The sequence below is a fragment of the Scylla paramamosain genome, chromosome 35, assembly GCF_035594125.1.
Source record: "Scylla paramamosain isolate STU-SP2022 chromosome 35, ASM3559412v1, whole genome shotgun sequence".
In the NCBI taxonomy this organism is placed as follows: domain Eukaryota; kingdom Metazoa; phylum Arthropoda; class Malacostraca; order Decapoda; family Portunidae; genus Scylla; species Scylla paramamosain.
Genome location: NC_087185.1, coordinates 2,875,001 through 2,897,500, shown reverse-complemented (window position 1 = coordinate 2,897,500; position 22,500 = coordinate 2,875,001). Strand labels below are relative to the sequence as shown.

The following is a 22,500-nucleotide window of genomic DNA, read 5'->3' as shown; positions in this document are numbered from 1 at the left end:
AAGAAGAAGAAGAAGAAGAAGAAGAAGAAGAAGAAGAAGAAGAAGAAGAAGAAGAAGAAGAAGAAGAAGAAGAAGAAGAAGAAGAAGAAGAAGAAGAAGAAGAAGAAGAAGAAGAAGAAGAAGAAGAAGAAGAAGAAGAAGAAGAAGAAGAAGAAGAAGAAGAAGAAGAAGAAGACAACAACAACAACAGAACAACAGGAAGAGGAGGAAGAACAAGAGGAACAAGAAGAGGGACAGCAGGAGGAGGAGGAGAATGATGCATTATGGGAGGCGTGAGCAATTTTGGCGTGAAATCTTTGCCTCATTAATAATAAATCTAGAATCAAAGTCACTCTTGGAGAAGACGAAGAGGTAAGAGCCACCCCCCCCTCTCTCTCTCTCTCTCTCTCTCTCTCTCTCTCTCTTCCTCGTCATATCACATAATGAATTTTTAATATAACTTTTTAATGCCCCCGAAAGTTTCCTGCGCGAGGCAAGTGAAGCGTGACCATTAAGAACTGGAGTCCTTCCCTCCCTTTCCTCCTCCTGCTACTCCTCCATCGCCATTTTTTTTTCCCTCCCTCCCTCCATGCCTTCCTCCTCCTTCGCTAGTTAGACTGAGGTTTTGTGTCATTCTGAGAAGTTTGGTCCACGATTTGACTCCTTCCTCTCCTCCTCCTCCTCCTCTTCGTTCGCCTTCTTTCTCTCCTCCTCCTCCTCCTCCTCCTCCTCTTCGTTCTTCTTCTTTCTCTCCTCCTCCTCCTTCTCCTTCTCCTCTTCGTTCATCTTCTTCCTCTCCTCTTCCTCCTCCTCCCTCTTCCTTCTATGTCTCTTCTTTGTTATCCTAATTTCTATCTAAAGTTTGTTGCTTTATAATTTTGAATGTTCATTTGTAATCTCTCTCTCTCTCTCTCTCTCTCTCTCTCTCTCTCTCTCTCTCTCTCTCTCTCTCTCTCTCTCTCTCTCTCTCTCTCCTTCTCTCTCTCTCGTAACATTTTTCTTCCCCAAACTCACAAAAAAATACACTTTCCCTAAACCTCATACTTGTGTTCTTCCTCCTACACTTCCCTCTTCCTTTTTTCTCCATTCCCGTTTCCCTTCCCTTCGCGAATCCCCCCCATCTCCTCCTCCTACTCCTCCTCCTCCTCCTCCTCCTCCTCCTCCTCCTCCCTTCCTCTGCGGTCTCTCATTTCTTTGGCTTATAATTAAAATTTAGTGTGGGCTAATTTTTCACGAAGCGAGGTGGATGATGAAGGTCGAATGAGCAAGTTTTACTAATTAAACGTATGCAATTAATCTCCATTCCTGAGAGCCAGCCAGGGAGTCTCTCTCTCTCTCTCTCTCTCTCTCTCTCTCTCTCTCTCTCTCTCTCTCTCTCTCTCTCTCTCTCTCTCTCTCTGATGATACGGTGAATCACAATGTTTAGCTTAAAATAGTACAAGAAGATACCCGAGCCATAATTTCATCGTTTTCTGTTAATGTTTCAAAGTAATGAAATGAAAAAAAACAAATGAAAAAGGCAAAAGATTGTGTATAAAGTATAAGAAAATAAACAAGTAAATTCAAGCAAGTAAAAATATTTTCGCAGGGAATATAAAAATGAAACAAGATGAAAACGAGACAGAACAAACAAGAGAAAGAAAACGGAGTGACACGGCGGGAGAAGGAAAAAAACGGGAAGCTAATAAGAGAGATGCCTTTCCACTCCCAGGAACTTATGTCTAGGATTCACGGAGCTGCGAGAATTTATGTAGAGAGGAAAAGAAACTATGAAAGTACCTCTGTAATAATATGCCTCCTAGAGAAGCGCCTGGCCAGGGAATATTCTTTTTACCTCACTCCATTTAGGGACGTCGAAGTGCATGGTTACGGTACAAGCATATTCAATCCCTACTATTTTATGACTTGTGTTTCATTAGTTTCCACAGATCTATTTTTTTTTTTTTTTTTTTTAGTAAACACGTGGGATTCTGACGCAATAGCACTTTTCAATCACAAATTCCTCACTGTTACATTGAAGGTAGGCTGTATCGTTAACTATAACTGGGCTAATATGTAGAAAAGAATAAATTATACTATATGTTAATAATATATACATAGCTATGGGCTTAGAATATCAAAAGTGGTGCCTCCCCCATGGAATCAAAGAAATATGGCAAAAAATATCCGTAGAGTAATTGAAACGTGGCAAGCTCTTACCGTAGACTTTTCAAAACACGGCGGAAAAAGGAATAAATATATCAAAATAAATCCTAGTTCCGCATGCGTATCTGGTTCATCTTCAACATCTATCACTTTGTTCTCTTCCTTTTGGTCTACATCTCCTCAAAATTACACTGAAATCTATAAATAACTTTTCTAGATTTTTACGGAAAGATGAACGGAGCGAAACAAAGGTAATTTTCAAAACGAGTTCCGAAAAACAACATTTAAGTAAATGACTGTGTATCTTTTCTAATACTTCTACTTCAGAAATAAGTGATGATGGCTTAGTACTTTTACTGCAGCTGTACGTTTACTTTAGTGTTTTATTCGAGTATCCCCTAAAAATTTAATTACTAACCAGAAAACTACACACTGATATCTTCGTACCCTAATCGATTATCCCATTAACAATGCGTTATCTTATAATATCATATTAATTTCAAACAAGAGCATTTTAATAAGCTGATACAAAGCTACAACAATTAAAGCATTAAGATACATTATCAGTCAGGAGTGGTGTCAGGTGATGCTTGTGTGAGAGGTGCCAGGATTCAAGTTAAATGTTTACACATTTAACTTGAATTTTCCACGTTTTCACTATAACCACATACTCATACAACATTCCAAAATCACTTGACAGCAATGATACAAGCCCAATAAACGCTGGTATCGTAATAAAAGCATCTAAGCTGCACTTAACCACACTGCCAACACAGCAATTTCATCTCTGAACTCAAGTAACACTAAAATCACTCCTATCTGAGCTCCTGTATAGATTAGATCAAGCATACGAGTCTCAACAATACACTGACTCACCATGACAATAAGTACTCAATAAACATGCTCACCAGAACAGTAAATAGACAAGCTGACGCCACCTGAAGTCACCAACGTCAAGCAAACACATGGGATTCTGACGCAATAGCACTTCTCAATCACAGATCCCATAGTATCACATAGATTATAAGCTGTATCTTCAACTGGAACTGCGCTAATATGCAAATAAGAATAGATTATACTATATTTCAAGGTATCTATCATGTTATGTAACGCGGAAAGTCCTTTATTATTTAAAAACAATTGACAGTCCCTGTTTGACGTTTGCAAGAAGAAAGACTTGGGTATTGTAAACATAATGACATAATACATGAATGAATGATAGCAAACGGAGCAGAAATATAGATGAATGTTTAAAATGTGGGGTTACCAGGTACTTTTGTTACCGCTGTACCCAAACAGTACCCAGATGCACCGTTACAGAGAATAATAATGAACACATGCCACAGATAGTACATGTTTAAGAAAAGGTATACCAGACATAGATAACGCATTGGTAGGCTTAAAACTGCCTGCTTGTTTAATATTAATCCCCTACATGAGTTGTTATTCTGACTTCAGGTGCATTATGACACCAGCATCACCAAGATCACGAGCATCATCATCACCATCAGCTTCCCATCAGCTGTCGGTGTTTACTAACGTCGTCTGCAGTATCTCCTCAAATGTATCACTAGTACCGTTCTAATCTACTTTTCCATAACGTTGGTAAACTAATGGAACCTTTAGTTATCTCAAAATATACTAGTTCACTACATGTCGAGTGTTGTATGCTGTAATTGACACTTAGAATATGGATCTGAATCTGTGTTGCTTCTCAAGTGTTGGTTTCAATATAGAAACTTCATACATTGCCTTGAGTTACATAATCTACACAGCATCTAACAACAAAGGAGCCCGTTTAGGTGTTCAAACTAGCGTGGGCAATATAATTAGGTAACTGTTGTGTTGTAAGTAATCCGCTTGAGGAAAATAATTTAAAGTAACTCAAGATGTGCTGTCAGGAGGTTAGAATACCGCTGATTACTTTAAATTCATCACCACAAGTATCCAGCATCTATATTGTGCTGCTTATTATATTTAGGTACATTTTATGCAGCCAAAATTCAGATTAATTATGAAAATATTTAATTCTATATAATCTCACACAAAATGGAAACTTGAAATAATTAAAAGATCACATTAGCATTCTCATTTGTGACAGGTGGAAAATATTGCCGCCATATTCCCTGGGTGTCACAAAAGGCTGCTATAAAGAAGCAAAGGAACCAGGCTGTCCTGTTTAATGTACTTTTTTTTCTCCTACAAGGTGCCACGGCTTCAATCAGCCATCCTTCTTTAATGGGAATCTCAGTTTGGTGTATAGGTAGAAGAACCACTTCGTATAACAGAATTCAGCACATCCATCAGTCTATTACATAAATACCGCACTGATTTAATGTCAGCAGAGGTGATTAATATGAAGTGTGATGCTTTGTCATGGGGTACGCAATCCCAGTCTGGTGTATAGGTAGAACCATTCCATATAACAGAATACAGCACATCTATGAATCTATAACAAATAACTCACTGATTTAATGTTGCTGGTAGAGGTGAGGTGATTAATTTTAAATGAGGTTTTGTCATAGCTAGGGGATCTTGGTCTAGTGTATAGATAGGACGACCACTTCAGGTAACAGAATGCAGCACACCCATGAGTCTATAACACAAGTAACTCACTGATCTCATCTTGGCAGAGGTGCCCTGAAGTGCCCTGGGATGTAAGGTGTGCTGACGCCTGACGAGCCACAGGAGGGACACGAGCCATGGCCGGCCTGGACGACTACCAGTTTTTCTCCACGCTAAGAGAGAAAGACAACCCATTTTGGCAGAAGACAGCTGACGACAAGGAGCAGCCCACAGACACCATGGAACATTTCCGCCGACCCACGGAATTCCCTGAGAACCTCCTCAACCCAGCCAAGGCGTCCCCCAATCCCCCGCCACCCAAGCCCCAGACTCCTAAGATTAATGAGCTTGAAATCCAGAAAGTGCAGGGTTAGCTTTGTCATGCTCATATTTCTGTACTGAAGTTTATTTAGCAGCTGTCATAGTTAGTGACTTAAATAGTGTCTTGTCTCAGAGAGCTCTTGTTTGTATCAGTACCTTTTATTTCTAGATATACTCACAGCAATACATTTTACACTTGAAATTTCCAGTTGATTACATGTATGATATCCCAGACACCTTGAGAATGTGAACACAATTCAGTGACTTCCTTACAGATGTCCAGATGGAGAAGTACGGTGAACTGTCCATCAACATCGTCAGTCTGTGTGCTCAAAACTTGCTCAGCCATCCATTCATTGTAGTGCGCAGGCAGTGCCAGGTGATGATTCTCCACAACAATGCTAAGTATTTTCTACTGTAGATCTTTTGTGTCCAAGAATTAAAGTCCTAGCCTGTTTTCATTAGTCAGTGCTCAAGTTTCAATGTAATTCATTGTGGCAAAGGATTAGGGGATTCCAGTCCCCTAGTTCGATCTTTTTTAGTTGCCTCACATGACACACAGGAAATATGACTGCAGTGTGCTGCCAAGCTGTGCCCTGTAACTGAATTATTGATGGTCAGTTGCTGTTGCCTGCACTATAACATGTAAAGATTTGGCTGTCAGTTTGATAAGCCAAGAAGAAAATAACCATTGTAAAAACAACTTTTTCACCATTTAGAATTTAAAATTGAATGAAGATTTTGGTTGTAAAAGATTTTCAATGTATAACCTTCAATTTATGAAGGATAGTTATGCCATCTTTCCTTGCAGCTCTTTATCATGAGCCATTTTCTGCCATTTTCTCAATTTTAGTTTAATGAGTGCATTGACAAGAAATTATTGTAGATGACAATAAACACGTTCCTTGCAGGTGGACATCAACAGTTACCGCTACCACATCCTACCCATCACCCTTGTGCCTGCCCTCATCCACATTCAGAGCTTCCAGGGCTTCTCAGCATTCTGGAAAGGCCTGGGCTCAGTCCTCACTGTGAGGGGCATGACACTTGGTGTGGAGGACTGCCTGTCTAAGTTTACTCCTTGGCCAAAGTAAGGCACTGAGAATGTACTTGCTGAGATGTGGTTTGTGTGTGTGTGTGTGTGTGTGTGTGTGTGTGTGTGTGTGTGTGTGTGTGTGTGTACAATAAAAACAAGTTAAGAGACACCCCATGTGAATTCTGCAGTTTGGTCTATTCTTCCCTTTACATTTCTTATCACATTCCTAATTTTGTCCCCTATAAGAAATATAATTTTGATAGCAGTGCTGGTCACAATAATAATGATGATGACTAACAATTAATTAATGATGATTACTTTTCTTTGCAGAGAGATTTCACCACACAGTTCCCTCAAGACCATAGGGCAGCACCTCCTGTTGAAGTGCTCAGCCCTGGCCCTGGTAACCCCTTTCTACAGCGCCAGTCTAGTGGAGACAGTGCAAAGTGAAATAGCAAGTGAGAAGCCTGGGGTGTTAGATGTCTTCAAGGAGGGACTCACTCGGCTCCTCTCCTTCACTCAGCCACAGACGGGTATGTGCCCAGATACTTTAGGGGACAGTGCAGTTTCAGAATGATCAAGACCAGAATGTACATCTTCAGTGTGACATTTTTTAATCATGTCTAAAAATGGATGATGATGGAACATGTAGATTCCAAACATGGCATTAAAGGTCTTCATAGGTCTTGATATTCATACTTTAAGGGGTTGCTATCCAAAAGAAGTGTATGAATGAATACCCATCTATGTAACAGAGTGAATTATCCCCATAAAATCTGATAGCCAAGATAAGAAATCATGCTGTGTTATAATGTAGTAGTAAAAATACAGAGGAGTGCTTTTGTAGCTCCCCTTTACTCTATGTATATAATAATGGTAAGAATATTTTTGCAACCTGATCAGAGAGTGAGATATTATTGTATACCTATTTAGTGTGAGATGAAATTTTGATGGTGATAGTTAATATTGCTTTGTATCCCTCAATAAACATTATTGTGCCACCAACTTTAAGCATGCAAAGGTGTATAATGAAGAACTACTTCCTCCCCCTCAGGCCGCATGCTGCCCGTGTGGCTGCTCATCGTGCCAACAGTAACACACGGCGTGCTTCAGTACATCATTGGCAATGCCGTGTCCACACTCACCTCACAGGTGCTGAGGCGCTACCACCGCCAGGACCAACACAAGCAGGTGCATCTCTCCTCGTCAACACAGCACCTTGAACTGAAAATACATCCATGCCATTAGTTGTCAATTGCTTCATGTGCACTGCCTTGTAACCTTATGTACATGTCTACTTGGGTTGAATTTCTCTTTCAAATTGGAGTATGGGGCTCAAGACAATCAAGACAATTTTTTAACTATTAAGGACAATGGCATCCTTTGAATAAATGTCATTTCAATTCCAATAATAAGTGGTTATTCATTAGGGAATAATTCTTAACTTTAAATTCAAGTTACATAACACTGTATTGAAAATTTTAAGCACTAATATAATGACATCAGTCACATCTCTAGCAACCATCTATCAATAAACAAACAGCTATATATATTTAAGACACAATCATAAATATCTTCACTTTATTTCACTACTTAAAAGTATAGAGATGCCTGTAAGCTTGAAAACCACAGTGCACTCACCTCACTCAACTTGACAGGGAGCGGTGAGCAAAGATAACGGGTCATTCCTTGATGCCTCAGTTCGCCTGCAGTCTGCATTTGTTGGCCACATGGCAGCTGACGTGATCCTGTACCCTCTGGAGACCATCCTTCATAGGTGAGGTTCTGTGTTTCAGAGATGATTATAAGTTCTCTTTCCATCCTTATTCATTGATAGTTATTTAACCATTCCACTGCTGGTTGGCATATCTTTAATTAATCACTAATCACTCTTGAGACATCTTTTCTTCTTCAACATTATAATGGCTAGAAATTGTAAAATCTATTCTTTTTTTATCCCCTTCTCTCACTTATAAAGATTCCATACATTGTTCTTTAATGCTGTGAGCTGTTGCATACTTAAATGGAAAGGTTTATCTTGTCAGTGAGTCTTTTAAATAATCTGGATCTCTAAAGCCTGACATCTCCACAGACTTCACATGCAGGGGACGCGCACAATCATCGACAGTCTTGACGTGGGTTATGAGGTCAAGCCGATACTCACTCGCTACGAGGGATTCTTTGACTGCCTCAACACTACCCTGCAGGATGAGGGAATCTTTGGACTCTTCAAGGTGGCAACATTATTCATCTATGTTATCCAATGTGTTATGCATTATTTTGTTTTCTGGTTTATTTTTTCCTTACATACATGTGAAAGCATTTAATCTTTTTGTTTGCATAATATGTTGCTACTATTATTCATATATTAAAAAGCATTATTTGGTTTTCGTGATTTTACTTTTTTCTTTAGTAAGACAGGTATTAGTTTATTTTTCCTTTCAATCTTCTCTTAACTGGTTTTCTACAAGTTATTCTAATCAGTTCCTAGTCTTCTCATCCTACTACATAACCAAACCATCTTATTTTTACCTTATCACCATCAAGCATTTCACTTCTGCTCTCCTCATTTCTTCATTTCATAGATGTTCTCTGACTGATACATTTCCTATAACTCTCTCACACACTCAATCTTTTCTCCTACAGGGATTTGGTGCCCTGTGCATTCAGTACGCTCTGTACGGCGCTGTGCTTAAGTTTGCCCAAGTCATCATTCAGGAGGTGACGTTGGCCCTGGTGCCGCCCAAACCTAAGCCCAAGGTTCAGGTTAGTGACTCAACTTGGTACAACAGTCTACTAAAAACTCCTAACCTTATTAACATATTTCTAACCATTCAGTAAATAGCCAGAAATCTTGTTATAATATTTACTTTGCCATTAATATCATAGCACTCTTAACCTGTGTTAAATTATTGATAAATTTGAATCATCATATACTTATCTGTTTCAGTCTGTTTTAAATACTATTGTTGCAGAGTTAAAATGTTCCTTACTCATAATTACATGCATTTATGTACCTGTTAAATAGCCTGTAGCATACTTCAGTGACTAGAGCTGCTGGTGCTACAGTACTGCCTCCAGAAGACAGACTAGTAATGTTATGCGTCATGTTCTCAGTTTACTCAGTGCTGCAGCTTTTACTGAAGTGTGGCATTAGGAACTGAGCATTAAACCTTCCATACTGAGTGGTGTCTTTAGGTGTAGAAGTAGCACAGACTAACCCATTATACTCTAGATTATGTTATTTTGTCAGAATACAGCAACATGTACTCAGGAATAGCACACACTAACCCCCTAATGCTGTAAGTAATGTGCCTTGTCATAATGCACCATCCCACACTCTTAGGAGCGACACAGACTAACTCTTAATGGTGTGAGTGGTGTCCCTGTCATAATGCTGATCTCACTCTCAGGAAGAGCACATTCCCCTGCCTCCGGAGCAAGGACAGTAGAGGGCAGTAGGTAAATAACAGCCATCACTCTGCACATCGCTGCATCTCTGTTACCTTCGGGTTGACTCCTGTTTGGTGTTGGCTTCTCGGCACTTTTTTTAATACACTGCTCTACTCTACGTTTCTTGACAAGTTTTCAAGGCATATAATGGCGGTTTTTAATAGATGCTGTATTCATTATATGGTCCACATCTCAAAGCTGCCATGGTTTTCACTTTTTTTGGTTGCCTTTCTTTCCCCTAACTTTAGTGTTTTTTATATAGATTTTCTGAGTCTGAGGTGATCTCACTGAGTTCATGGCTCACATCACGTCTTATGTTTCTTAGCTCACTTTGCTCTCTCCTCATATGGAAGTACTCTTACACCAACAAGTCTTTTTTCATATTTAAACATGGCCTCCAAGCCCACATTGTTTTTGTAGTAGTAGTAAAGAAGTATGAAAGGAAATAATGATAATATGAAAATCTAAAGCAAATATTTAAATCATAAAAGTTTTCCTTGTTTTTCTACATTAAACATACCTGTTTTTGATCTGATGGAAGCTGCTTCTGTCTTTGGGTAGAGCTTTCATCTTTATTTGAGCTTGTGCCAGTACCTCAGTATCTGTGGAAGAAGGGAATGTTCATATGAATATTTACATTTCATGAATACACATCATAAGTTGCTTGCATGTTCATGGTGGTAGAAGTTCATTGAAATACTGATGAATAACAACCTGTTTACTCATATAGCTGTCGAAGTTAAATAGTTGCATAGTTTTGCTGCTGCTTTATACAGACAAGAGAGAGAGGGAGAAGGAAAAATGTGAACTGCAAAATTGCTTCAAGCATCTCATTGGCTTCATTAGTATCTGGCTGAGTACATCTCTTGCTGCTTCTCCCTGAACCTCCCTCTCATTGCTGGACACCTTACATTGCATGCTATGTGGAGATATGGAATAATGAGGGGGAGTAGAAGGAAAAAGAGAAAGAGAGAGTTCAAAAAAGGAAAGACAACAAAGAATAGCAACTCCAAATTCAGTAGCCATGTATGAGTTGCTGCTGATGCCACTTCTAGGTGCTGACATCCTATTAACTCCCACCCAGGACCCCGTCACACCCTTGGCTCCCAGCGCCCCATACACTCCCATCTCCTCTGTGCATCCGGGGGTCGCCAGCCTCCACTCCTCGCCCCTGCACCCTTCCCGCCCCCCGTATGGAAGCTCCCCAAGCGGCAAAAGACCACTCGCCTATGCCTCACCAGGACGCAGGCAGGATGTTGACTTGCGGGCCGAGCTGGAGAAGCACAAAAGCAGTCTGACTTTGGACGATTGACAAGTGTGTTAGTTGAAAAGCAAAATAGTGGACATATTCTTTCTAATTTTCTTTGTGTTTCTTCTGGTTTATTTCCTTACTCTGCTAGTGATGTCAAGATGTTTGGAGAAATGAAATGAGATCCCTAAGTGCTAGTCCACAGAGACATGAAAGAATAGTATGTTTGAAAAGTCACATCGACTTGAGTTTTTGAGATGTTGAAAATGCTTCTCTCGATATTGCTGCCAAGATTAGCAATCTCATTGTTCCTCTGTGAAGTGGGTTTTGCTCTTATGTGTAAATAGAGATTGGTTAAAAGTTAAACAGGGTCTTAATTTTGACAAGTAATTTTTTTCAGTGATGAGAGCTCTTGTAATTGTTGTGAGCATGTAATGTGTGTGGTGTGGGATGGCTCTGTGATACACTGCTTGGCTCAGTGATCTTGGCTCACTATGGTTCATCAGTGGGAAAGGCGGCACTCCTGTAGCCATAACTGGCGCCATGTTACTCTGTTGTTCCACCTTAACTCAGTTCCCAAATATTGTGAGCTGTTGAAAGTTACACTAAATAGTAGATTGTTGATATTCTTGAGAGAAAAAAATGTTACTTGTTGATAATATGTCTCCCAGTCACACTTTATCCAAGATAGAGAGAATTATGAGGCTCCAAATTTATCTACACAAAGATGTATCAAAAATTTTTGCCGAGCTAAAAGTAAAATTCATGTGTGTAGAGTTTTATTATATTTTCTGACAATATTCTCCACACACACACCTTTACATTTTCATATGCGTTACTTATTTTCTTTATTTTTATATGAACATGTCTTATGCCTAAAATGAGCCCCTTGATGGTGAACTAAAGCATTTGATCATTTGCAAGTACACTATACGCATCCCCAGAACTATTGTATGTAGAATATGAATACAAAACTATTTTCTTTTAATTTGTAAATTACTTTTCTCAAATGGGAAATTATATGGTACCAATTATGAAAAGAAATGAAATGTAAGATAAAGTATAATTCTGATGTAAGACTTTGCTTTAACCACAGTCTTAATAGACAAGGAACTGAATGGAAATAAACTACCTAACTTGGTGGATGGGAACCATTATATATTCTCGATTATTTCTGCAAGATTGTCATTTTAGTATATAAACAATAATCAATTTAAGATGGTTTCAGAAAATCAATCTCAGTAAGTCTTGACAGACATAAATTTTTCACCACAATTTTTCTTGACTAAGAGAAAAATCCCACTAATAACTCACTGTTCAAGTCACTTAGATTATCTTTGAGGGGACACACTGTGCGTAACAGAAATATTCTTTTGTGATCATGTGAACGGTGAGCAGATAGTAATATTATAAAGTTTAGAAAGTAAAAACAAAAGCACACGTCATTGATTTATATACTTTTTATATCAATATTTTCTTCTATCTTTAAGTTTTTTATAGTTTATGGAGATTTTTTTTTTTTTGTGTCCAATCACAATTTCTATCTGATAATATAGATATGTTCTTTACTTAAACACTCACGATAACCAATAATGTTCACAAGCTTAGCCAAGAAAAAAATGCAAGATATGTTAAATGTACCTTCTCGATGCCATTAGACTTAAATATTTATCAATGGTTCTCAAACTCATCACGCCAAGGTACAATGAACCTAACCTGCGCCGAAACCTGAATATTTTTTTTCTCGTTTTTATCTATTCTGTCATGCGTTTCGTGTGTGTGTGTGTGTGTGTGTGTGTGTGTGTGTGTGTGTATGGTAGCATGGTATCCCAGTAACGTTGTGTTTGTGTCAGCAACGCTGTGTGTGTGTGGGTGTGTGTGTGTGTTGTAACCAAAGAAACACCAAGGAGAGATGAAACACATAAGGAGATGGAAGAATATGAGACAAAAATGAAGAATGAAGAAATAAAGAAAGAAGTAAGAAGGTAGAGGGAATAAATGAAGGAAGAAGATAAACACTAAAGAAGGTACCAAGATTATATAGGAAGCTATAAGAGATAAGACCTTATTAAAAGTTATGAGAAAATAAACCATATGACCGAAGTACTGGAAAAAGTTTTTATAGCTATGGAAACCTTGTTAGGGCAAAAAAGTCGCCTTAACATCAGGAAGCCAGACATGCTAGACAGAGTTGTCAGGCCAGAGAGGGTCAAGATAAGAAAGCTGCCTGTCACAGTACCAGTAAGTCGAGGTGTAACGCGGTCCACAGTAAAATGTTGAGGTTATAATATTGACAGAGGAGGACTGGGATGTGTAGGATGTTTTCTCATTGAATGTTGATTATGTGAAGTAATATGAATCGAAACAGTAATGTGAAGTGTTTCGAGATATTTAGCAGAATTTATTTGCAGAAAGATTAATACAATTTTCAGTAGCTTTTTGTCGCGCTAAGATGCTGTGTTTAATGATGGAAGTCGTTATGATCTTGTGTGTAAATATATGTAATACAAAAAGTAAAGTTTATAAAAACAACGTGTTCCCTTGAATCCGGAAGTGCCTGTCTTAGAAAATTGGGGACAACAAGATCGTGCAACACAGAAGCACGACAGTGTGTGTGTGTGTGTGTGTGTGTGTGTGTGTGTGTGTGTGGTCGTTTCCTGCCGCGTCAAGTGAAAACATAGTAGCAAACACTTCACTCTATTTCTTATTGATGCAAGTTCCTGGAAGAAGGAAGGCGCTGGTGCCATACCTACGAGAGAGAGAGAGAGAGAGAGAGAGAGAGAGAGAGAGAGAGAGAGAGAGAGAGAGAGAGAGAGAGAGAGAGAGAGAGAGAGAGAGAGAGAGAGTGTGTGTTTACCGAAATACTGATAAGAAAATACTAAGAAACATTCAGCAAAGGAGCATATGCAGTTAGCAGATTACTTCCTATCCTTACGAGACTGAACAACAACAACAACAACAACAGCAACAACAGCAACATTAAATCCACTCTTCGTGTTTCCGATAATAGCATCAGAGCTTCTCATCTTTTTCCCCCTTCGCTCGATATATTTAGACACGAGCTGAGGCTAAGTATAACTCCCGAATCGACTTAACATTAGCTTAGGATTCGAAACTCTAAAAGGGAATTAATTAAGGAGCGTTCGTGTTAGGCGAGAATTTTTTTTTCTTTTTTTTTTTCTTCTCTATTTTCGTGAGACTCTCGACAGGAAACAGGAAACGTGATGCCACATAATAAGAGTTCCGTGAAACCAAATGATGCAAGATTCTACGTGCATACTCGTATCAATCTTTTGTTTCCTTGCTCTGCTGTAACGTTATTTCATTGTGTTGTTGTTTTTGTCTGTTATATAATCTCTGTTCGTTTTCGCATTTCTTCTTTTCTTTTTATTATTTTTTTTTATTATTATTATTATTATTATTATTATTATTATTATTATTATCATTATTATTTTTATCAGTCTTGTTGAAAGTTTACCGATGGCTCAAAATATTAAACTAATATTATAAGCCTCATCGAACGATTTTTTGCTTGAGAGAGAGAGAGAGAGAGAGAGAGAGAGAGAGAGAGAGAGAGAGAGAGAGAGAGAGAGAGAGAGAGAGAGAGAGAGAGAGAGAGAGAGAGAGAGAGAGGGCGCTTAATCAGGTAAAGAGAGACGGCAGATAAGGAAGGGGGGAGGGTAGAGGAAGTGACAGGGAGGAAGGAGAGAGAGAGAGAGAGAGAGAGAGAGAGAGAGAGAGAGAGAGAGAGAGAGAGAGAGAGAGAGAGAGAGAGAGAGAGAGAGAGAGAGAGAGAGAGAGAGAGAGAGAGAGAGAGAGAGATCATGAGGCAGGGGAATAATACGAGGTGAGTGTGCCAGTGTGTCTGTGGCTGTCGTGGCGTGCGGACGTGGCGAAGGAGGGCCACAGGTGTCAAGCAAACAGGAGTGCTCGTGTCAGTGAAGACCATTACACTGCAGTAACTATTCAAACACACACAGAAATAATAAAAATAACATCACACCGCTTAAGTTCAATGCTCGGTTAAATGACTAATACACATATCCGGTTCGGTGATATCCGGATTCGTTAAGAGAATAATAATGTAACACAAAATTACTTTCATTTAGTTTTTTTGTTTAATACGCACATCCGGTTAAGTGATAAGTGATATTCGTTAATTACGCAAAATTTACTGCGGTTAGTTCATGATTCGAGGCGTCCATTCCTGGGGCTGTGATACGAAAGTGGACGCGGATAGTGTGTGCATTTGATTCCGGTAAAAATTAATGGTGACTTCATATCCGTTGTGGAAGGAAAGCGGTTAGATAATTTTCTCTTTCTTTCTTTTCTATCTCCGTCTTTTTTTTTTTTTTTGTAAAGATAATTGCAATAATGTTCTTTGTTAATCAGCGTTTTATCGATTTCTATTTATTTATTTTGTTTTGGTTATATAGTTTATTGTTATCTATCTTTTTTTTTCCAGTAAACGTTATGAAAAGGATGGATAGCGATTACATGTACTTTAAGAGGCCAAAAGTAATAGTAGTTGTAATAGTAATGGTTTTAGTAATATAGTAATAGTTTATGAAAGTAATACTGATATCACATAAATTAAGTTCAAAGTAAACGCAAGGAAAATCAAACTATTACATCTACGCTTGCTTCAAGGTGGTAACATTAATAACATTCAACAGAAATTAACTTATTTTTGCATGTTTCATAAGGTGTATAAATATGTTCTTTACTTAAACACTCACGATAACCAAAAATATTCACAAACTTAGCCAAGAAAAAAAAAAAAAAGAATGCAAGGTATGTTATATGTATCTTCCCGATGTCATTAAACTTAATTCGACATAAATTACCGTATTCTTAGCACATCCATAAAGAAACAAGATTATCTCAACGAAACATCCAGACATGCTTTAGGAATCAATCAGTTCTTTAAAATCAATGAAGGAAAAGCAAAGATGATCTCGCCAAAAGCTAAACGTAACATCTAAACACCCAAACATTCTCTAAAACTTAACGTATATTAGAGATCATAAAAAAAAAGAAAAGATCTCAACAGAAGAAAACAAAACACTAGAACATTCTATAAAAGGTAACGCACATCAGAGTTCATAAAGAAGAAACAGATAATCCCAACAAAACATTCTTTCACACTCAACACATTCGAGTATTTAAGGTAATGAAGAAGGAACAAAGACAATATCAGCAAGAAACTAATCACAACATCTAAACATTCTTTAAAGCTCAACGTACATTAGAGGCCATGAAAAAGTAACACATATAATCTAAGCCAAAAGCAAACGAATAACACTGCACATGCCTGTAATCTGCGTGTCCCGTTAGGAAGGCGCTCACTCACGCAGGGAACAAATCTGTTAAGCCACGCACGCTGTCACTGGGCCACGTGGCTTTCACACTCCATCCTGTGGTGTGTCCGTCATGAACTGACCTAGGATTTACTTTGTAACGTTCTGTTCTTTCATTATGATTGTCTTTAATTTCCAGGCCCTTCTATGATATCTTTTCCAACCCCAGTCTACCTTTGTTACCTATGTATACTCCTGTCTCCGCCAGCCTCGCCAATTAAGCGCCACGGAGGTGATTCATCAGGTTCTCTTGCGTGTTTCCCACTGTTGATATAAGATTTTTGATAAGTAATCAGATAATCAGGAGAATCATAAAGAAAAAAAACCTTGAAAACCTGAATTTCCACTAGTCTGTTAGAACTGGTTGAGAGAAGACACCAAAGTGATTCAGAGCACTGTCACTAGTTTCTTCTCAGTAAGTACCAATGCGCTACAAGCTTAAGCCACGCACGTTGTTCTGACCCTCCTGGCTTATCATCTCTACATGCCGATTTATTCATACGAAGTCCCCCTTTCAGAAACTCGGCACGGGAATGACCAAAAGTCGAGTAATATCACACTCTCCCCTCAGCCTAGCATTTTCTCTCATGCAGTGTCAAGTCCTCTGACCGTCTGGGCATCTATAGTCACGTTCTGTAAGTAAGAGAAAACGTAAGACACACAGTGGACTCGATTTCGGATCATGAGTGTTCTAAGTGACCGGTGCAGGAGCATTCCCCGTCTCCCACCCTCTCGTGCTTAATTTCATGGCCATTTCACGCCTCTCGTCCCTCGCAGTAACGGTGATGACAAGGTAGAAGAGGCAGAAGTACTTAGCCGTTATGACATCAAGATCGTAGATTGCCAATATCTTGAGTGTTACAGGAAAGATAAGTGGATGGGTAAGATAACATTAGTACTTGTTGTGTGATGAAACTTTCCGCGTTGATAAAAGACATCACATTTTGAATGAGCGTGGATCATGACTAAATGTTTCGATCTTTATTAAATGACTTTGTCTTTACATGGAAGATCACAACTTTTTGAAACGAAAGGAAAGATATCCAAAAATTACGAAAAAAAAAAAAAATATCGTATTTGAATTTAAAGACTTTTTTTTTTTTAACAGAACGGGAAGGGTTAATAACAAAAAATCCCATTCATCTGTCACTCCCTTAATTCAGCATGCAAAGAGTCCTTGAAAGACCAGCTAACATAGTTTTCGCAAGCGTCTCAACCCTCTGTTAGTACTGGCATTGATTTGAGCTTGAATGAGAGCACAGCAGATTACATGTTTCGAGGTGCGAATTTCGGGGTGAATGAGAGCGTAGGATGTCACGTGATTGCAAGTGTGAGAACGGCAAGTGTGAGAGAGACAACACTTGGCAGGCGTAGCGTGAGTTGCGAGTAGCGTGAGTTGTGAGTAGCGTAACCTGCGTGCACTTGCGTAACTTTTTACCATGAAAGTACTTTAAGCTGTCCGTTAGGGAGAATACATCTGCTTCAAAGTTCTGCCTCAAGGAAGGACAATTGTCTCCCAAAAGGAAAAAAAAAAAAAGTTCATAGAATTGAAAGTAACAGCTGTGTATGTTTTTTGGTATATGTATATTTTCTTTTATATATACGTATAATTATAATGTCTTTTTATGCGTATGAACAGGTGTGACTCTTCCGATGAGAGAGAGACACACAAACAGACAAACAGAGACAGACAGACAGATAGATAAATAGGCAGACAGACAGAAACAGAGACAGACAGACAAACAGATAAACAGGCAGACAAACAGATAGACAGGCAGAGACAGACAGACAGATAGACAGGCAGATATAGGCAGACAGAAAGACAAGCAGGCAGACAGAGGCAGATAGGCAGACAGACAGACAGACAGACAGATAGACAGGGAAACAGCTAGACAGGCAGGCCAAAGTAAAAGAATGCTTAATACACTAAAATCAAACCCAAATAAACGCGTTATGCTTGAGAACACTGCGAAAACTGCCATAAAAGCTAAAAACTGGAGCAAAATAACATCCCTTGAACACTACTTCACTGGTGTTGGTGGCTCACTAGACAGAAACTAGACGCATTACTCTGAAGTTCTAATCCCTCACAGCTGACACGTAACACATCCGGTGAAGGTAAAACAGATAAAACAGAAGAAAAAAATTTATGCTTCTGATGAGAGATCGAGGTAGTAAGATAAAGGGAAAAAAGGGGGGGAAAAAAGACACGTAACAAATGAAAATTAAACAAAGAAAAGTAAAAAGTAACTACCAATGAAAAATCGAGGTAGCAAGGAAGGAAAATCAAGAAAAGGAAAAGATATTAGTAACTGAAAGTAGAGTTGAGATTACATATATATTTTTTTTTTCTTAAGCAGTACGTTATTACCGTTGACCGAAAAAACAGCAGCCCGTGTTTTTTGTTTATTTATTTTTTTTCTTTTATTTTTTTCTTTTGTCTTCTGCAGTATCCTACCATTACTTACACCACCTACGTTGTTTCAAGACACTTATCCATCAATTTTTGACTACTGCTTTGATCCTTTTATGGGACTGGCATTTCAGTGGGTATTCTTTTTTTCATTTTTTATTGGATTTTTGTTGCCCTTGGCCGGTGTCCCTCCTACTTAAAAAAAAAAGAACGGCTGCCAGTGTAGTGTAAAAACCTGTGCAGCGAATGTTATGTTGCTGCAACTTTCCCGGTAATGTGTAACAATGTACGTAGTTTATGGTGGAAAAAGAGAGAAAAAAAAAAAACATGAATGAAGATAAATCATATACGTATTGGAGTAAATTTCTTTTGATACTACTACTACTACTATTACTACTACTACTACTACTATTACTACTACTACTACTACTACTACTACTACTACTACTACTACTACCACCACCACCGCTCTAAGAAAAAAAAGACGTAACAGAATAAGAGAGAGAGAATGTGAGGAAAAAATCAGCGATAAAGTAAAAAAAAAAAAAAAGAAAAAAGATATCTAACAGAATAAAAGAGAAAAGAAAAAAATAGAGATAAAGTAACAAAAAAAAGACGTAACAGAATAACAGAGAAAATTGGAAAAAAAAAATCAGCGATAAAGTAAAAAAAAATAAAGAAGAGATAATAACAATGAGAGAGAGAGAGAGAGAGAGAGAGAGAGAGAGAGAGAGAGAGAGAGAGAGAGAGAGAGAGAGAGAGAAAACAACATTGTCCGCTACTTTAATGCCTCTTCACGACACAAATATAGCTCACGATTGGATCCCCTATGAGCGAAAAGCAGACAGGATTGAACCCGTATGAGCGAATCTCGAGACACGAACGAAACAGAGACGAAACACTTGACAACTGAAACATGAATGAAACAATACGAAAAAAAGAGAAAATGAAACTGGAGAACTGTATGAGAGAGAGAGAGAGAGAGAGAGAGAGTAGTTATGACACCTGATCCTCCCTTGTTGATAGTTACCATTACTCTTACCTGACACTCAATACCTGAATCCCTGACACGCCCACCACCACTATTATTATACTTCATTATTCCTTAACACCATCATCACCATTTTTCCTCCAGCACCAGCACCAGAGTCACGCTACGTTCATCATTCACCATCAGTCATCAGCCACCATTCTCATCATCATCATCTTCGTCATTTCTCCCGTTATTATCCTCATTATTTTCATTGTGTGTTTAACTGCGCTGCAACTCTCTTCACTGTTACGATTAAAAGTATCACCATTGTAACCATTCACTACTAACCTAGACACACACACACACAGACATACACACACACAGCAGGCCACTATGGACATAACGGACAGCAGTAAACGTTCCATACAAACAAACTACGCAAACTAGTCCCTTTAACCACCAGGAAACGTTTCTGTGAAGATTATATGTGGCAACGTTTTGGAAAATTATCACTTACACTTCGGGTAATCTTCTTTTATAGGAAAGGAGACATTTCAGTACAAAAAGAGAAGAAAACAAAAAGAAACTTAGTTATAGAGGATAAAACAGGATGAAATATGAGACAAAGTGAATAAAATGAACATATGTAAAGGAAAATCAAGATTGTTAAATGAAAATATGCACCTGCGGTGAGAAACACACACACACACACACACACACACACACACACACACACAGTAATATAGTGCACCTGGTACCATTAATCCACGATCCACAGGTGTCGTTCTTTCTACCACAGGTGTGATGTCGCTTGTCCATTACAGGTGAGGAGGCCAGCTTACTTCATGTTACCTGTTTGTTTGTTTGGCTTGTTAGCAATTCAGACTCTATTTCTCGTGTTGTAGTTACTGGTTTAATTAGTTTGTAGCTCATTTCCAGCTATAATTTAAAGATCTAAGTTCAGTTCTTATCTAACGTTTGATTTTAGGCATTATTTTTTATTTACTATTTCTATACTATTTAATATGTTTAATAATTATTCTTTTAAGTGGAATACTGATTTGTTCATTAGTTTCCTTTTTGTAACTGTTCAAGCGTTGAATTCTGACTTTCCAGATAAATGAACAAATAAGTAAACAAACTCATCCTATACTTTTCATCACACTTGTCCTCCATGAACAGCATCTGACTCTGACCGTCTCACTATCAACGTGACTATAATGAAGCTTGCAATCTTCCTTTTAACCACGATAAAATAATCAACAATACGAGTAGTTATCTTATCACCTTTTTTTTATCAAGTCCTTCCATTACTTTCATCTCACGAGTATAATAGACTCTGAAATAACCTGAAAATTTAACTATTTCTACCTTACTTCCCTGCGATACCTCTAGAAAGGACAGGTAGGAAAGAAAATAGAACAGATGAGAATAACAGAGGAATGAGAAGAAGTAATGTCAATCCTTTTACTACTATGAGCGTCTTCTGTCAACATTCAGTATTCATTTGCATGGATATAAAGAAAGATGAAGAATATGATGTTAATTTAAGCATTACTACATAGCTACGTATTATGAAAGGGTTAAGGAGAGAACATTCACCGTGCCTTCTTTCCTTCCTCTTGTCTCCTCTTCCATCATTTCTTCCCCTCTTTTTCTATTACCCATAACCCTCTAGTCACTACTACACTATTACAATCACACTACATGTCACTAACAAAGGCGGACAAAACACTCTGACTTTACAGTTATCTTAGGAAACCAACTTCGATTAAGACGAGAAAAAAAAAATAAATAAAAATAGAAGGGGTTAGAATTTGCTTGGTAATCTTACTGGACGTCAAAATACATAGAATTATGAGGCAAGGTGGAGGAAGCACTAGTGAAGATTGTAATGGTAAGAGGAGATTGTGAAGAGAGGTGAAGGAGAGATAAGGTGAAGGAAGAACTGGTGAAGATTATGATAGTAGGAAGAGAAGACTGTGACGAGAGATTAACAGATTATAAAGTAAGATGAATATTATGAATGAAGGGGAAGAAAGGATTGCACAGAAGAACATGATGATGAAAATGACGTAAAATATATAAGGAAGAGGAGGAAAGAAAAGCAAAAGAGGTGATAAGGATAAGAAATAAGAAGAAGAAAAACTGAAAAGGATAAAATGAGAGAAAAAGTAAAGGAAGACTGTCAAAATAAGAATGTTGGGTACAGAATGAAAAAAGGAGGTCACGGAGGAGAGAGAGAGAGAGAGAGAGAGAGAGAGAGAGAGAGAGAGAGAGAGAGAGAGAGAGAGAGAGAGAGAGAGAGGAGGGGAGGGATTGAAGGAGAGATTGTTCTTCAGTGTTTGCGTTCAGGAAATGAGGCGTTACGGTGTGTGTGTGTGTGTGTGTGTGTGTGTGTGTGTGTGTGTGTGTGTGTGTGTGTGTGTGTGTGTGTGTGTGTGTGTGTGTGTGTGTGTGTGTTTGCAGTAGTTGTGTGTATTTGTAGTAGTAGTAGTGGTAGTAGTAGTAGTAGTAGTAGTAGTAGTAGTAGTAGTAGTAGTAGTAGTAGTAGTAGTAGTAGTAGTAGTAGTAGTAGTAGTAGTAGTAGTAGTAGTAATATCGTCTTATTTTATCGTCTGTTTCCCTATCTCTATTTTTGTTAATTAGATCATTTTTGGCTACCTATTGTATTTATATTTTCTCATGGTTTTCTAAGTATATGCTTTTATGTAAGTATGTATGTGTGTATGTGTGTATGTATGTATGCATGCATGTAACTGCATCACTATTGCCATATGATGAGTATTTATATATTCATCAAGATAAGCATCAGACAATTAAGTGGAACGACCTTATACACACACACACACACACACACACACACACAGTACCATAACGGTGTGTGTGTGTGTGTGTGTGTGTGTGTGTGTGTGTGTGTGTGTGTGTGTGTGTGTGTGTGTGTGTGTGTGTGTGTGTGTACCAGACCGCACCATCACATCCTTACGATTTCCTAAGACAACCTGC

At 38.3% G+C, this 22,500-nt stretch overlaps 2 protein-coding genes across 8 annotated transcripts in view; both read left to right on the top strand.

The window, feature by feature from the left end:
* Positions 1–3,579: 3,579 nt before the first annotated feature.
* On the top strand, positions 3,580–11,820 carry LOC135090568 (mitochondrial outer membrane protein SLC25A46-like). Of its 7 annotated transcripts, none has more exons than XM_063987426.1 (11): positions 3,580–3,688; positions 4,758–5,058; positions 5,286–5,389; positions 5,922–6,100; positions 6,377–6,579; positions 7,101–7,237; positions 7,705–7,823; positions 8,139–8,280; positions 8,693–8,812; positions 9,460–9,508; positions 10,584–11,820. In XM_063987426.1, the coding sequence occupies exons 2-10, from the start codon at positions 4,827–4,829 to the stop codon at positions 9,496–9,498; spliced, it is 1,275 nt and encodes a 424-aa protein (XP_063843496.1). In that variant the 5' UTR covers positions 3,580–3,688; positions 4,758–4,826; the 3' UTR covers positions 9,499–9,508; positions 10,584–11,820. The 7 variants fall into 7 exon arrangements, with proteins under 7 accessions (XP_063843496.1, XP_063843492.1, XP_063843497.1 ...); XM_063987427.1 differs by having other exon boundaries at positions 3,619–3,729; XM_063987428.1 differs by having other exon boundaries at positions 3,621–3,725.
* Positions 11,821–14,587: 2,767 nt separating this feature from the next.
* The window catches only part of LOC135090566 (alpha-1,6-mannosyl-glycoprotein 2-beta-N-acetylglucosaminyltransferase-like), a 22,730-nt gene continuing 14,817 nt past the window's right edge, over positions 14,588–22,500 (top strand). Inside the window, exon 1 of the mRNA XM_063987419.1 lies at positions 14,588–14,682. The gene's annotated coding sequence lies outside the window, so the exon portion shown is untranslated. The remainder of the gene's footprint in view (positions 14,683–22,500) is intronic.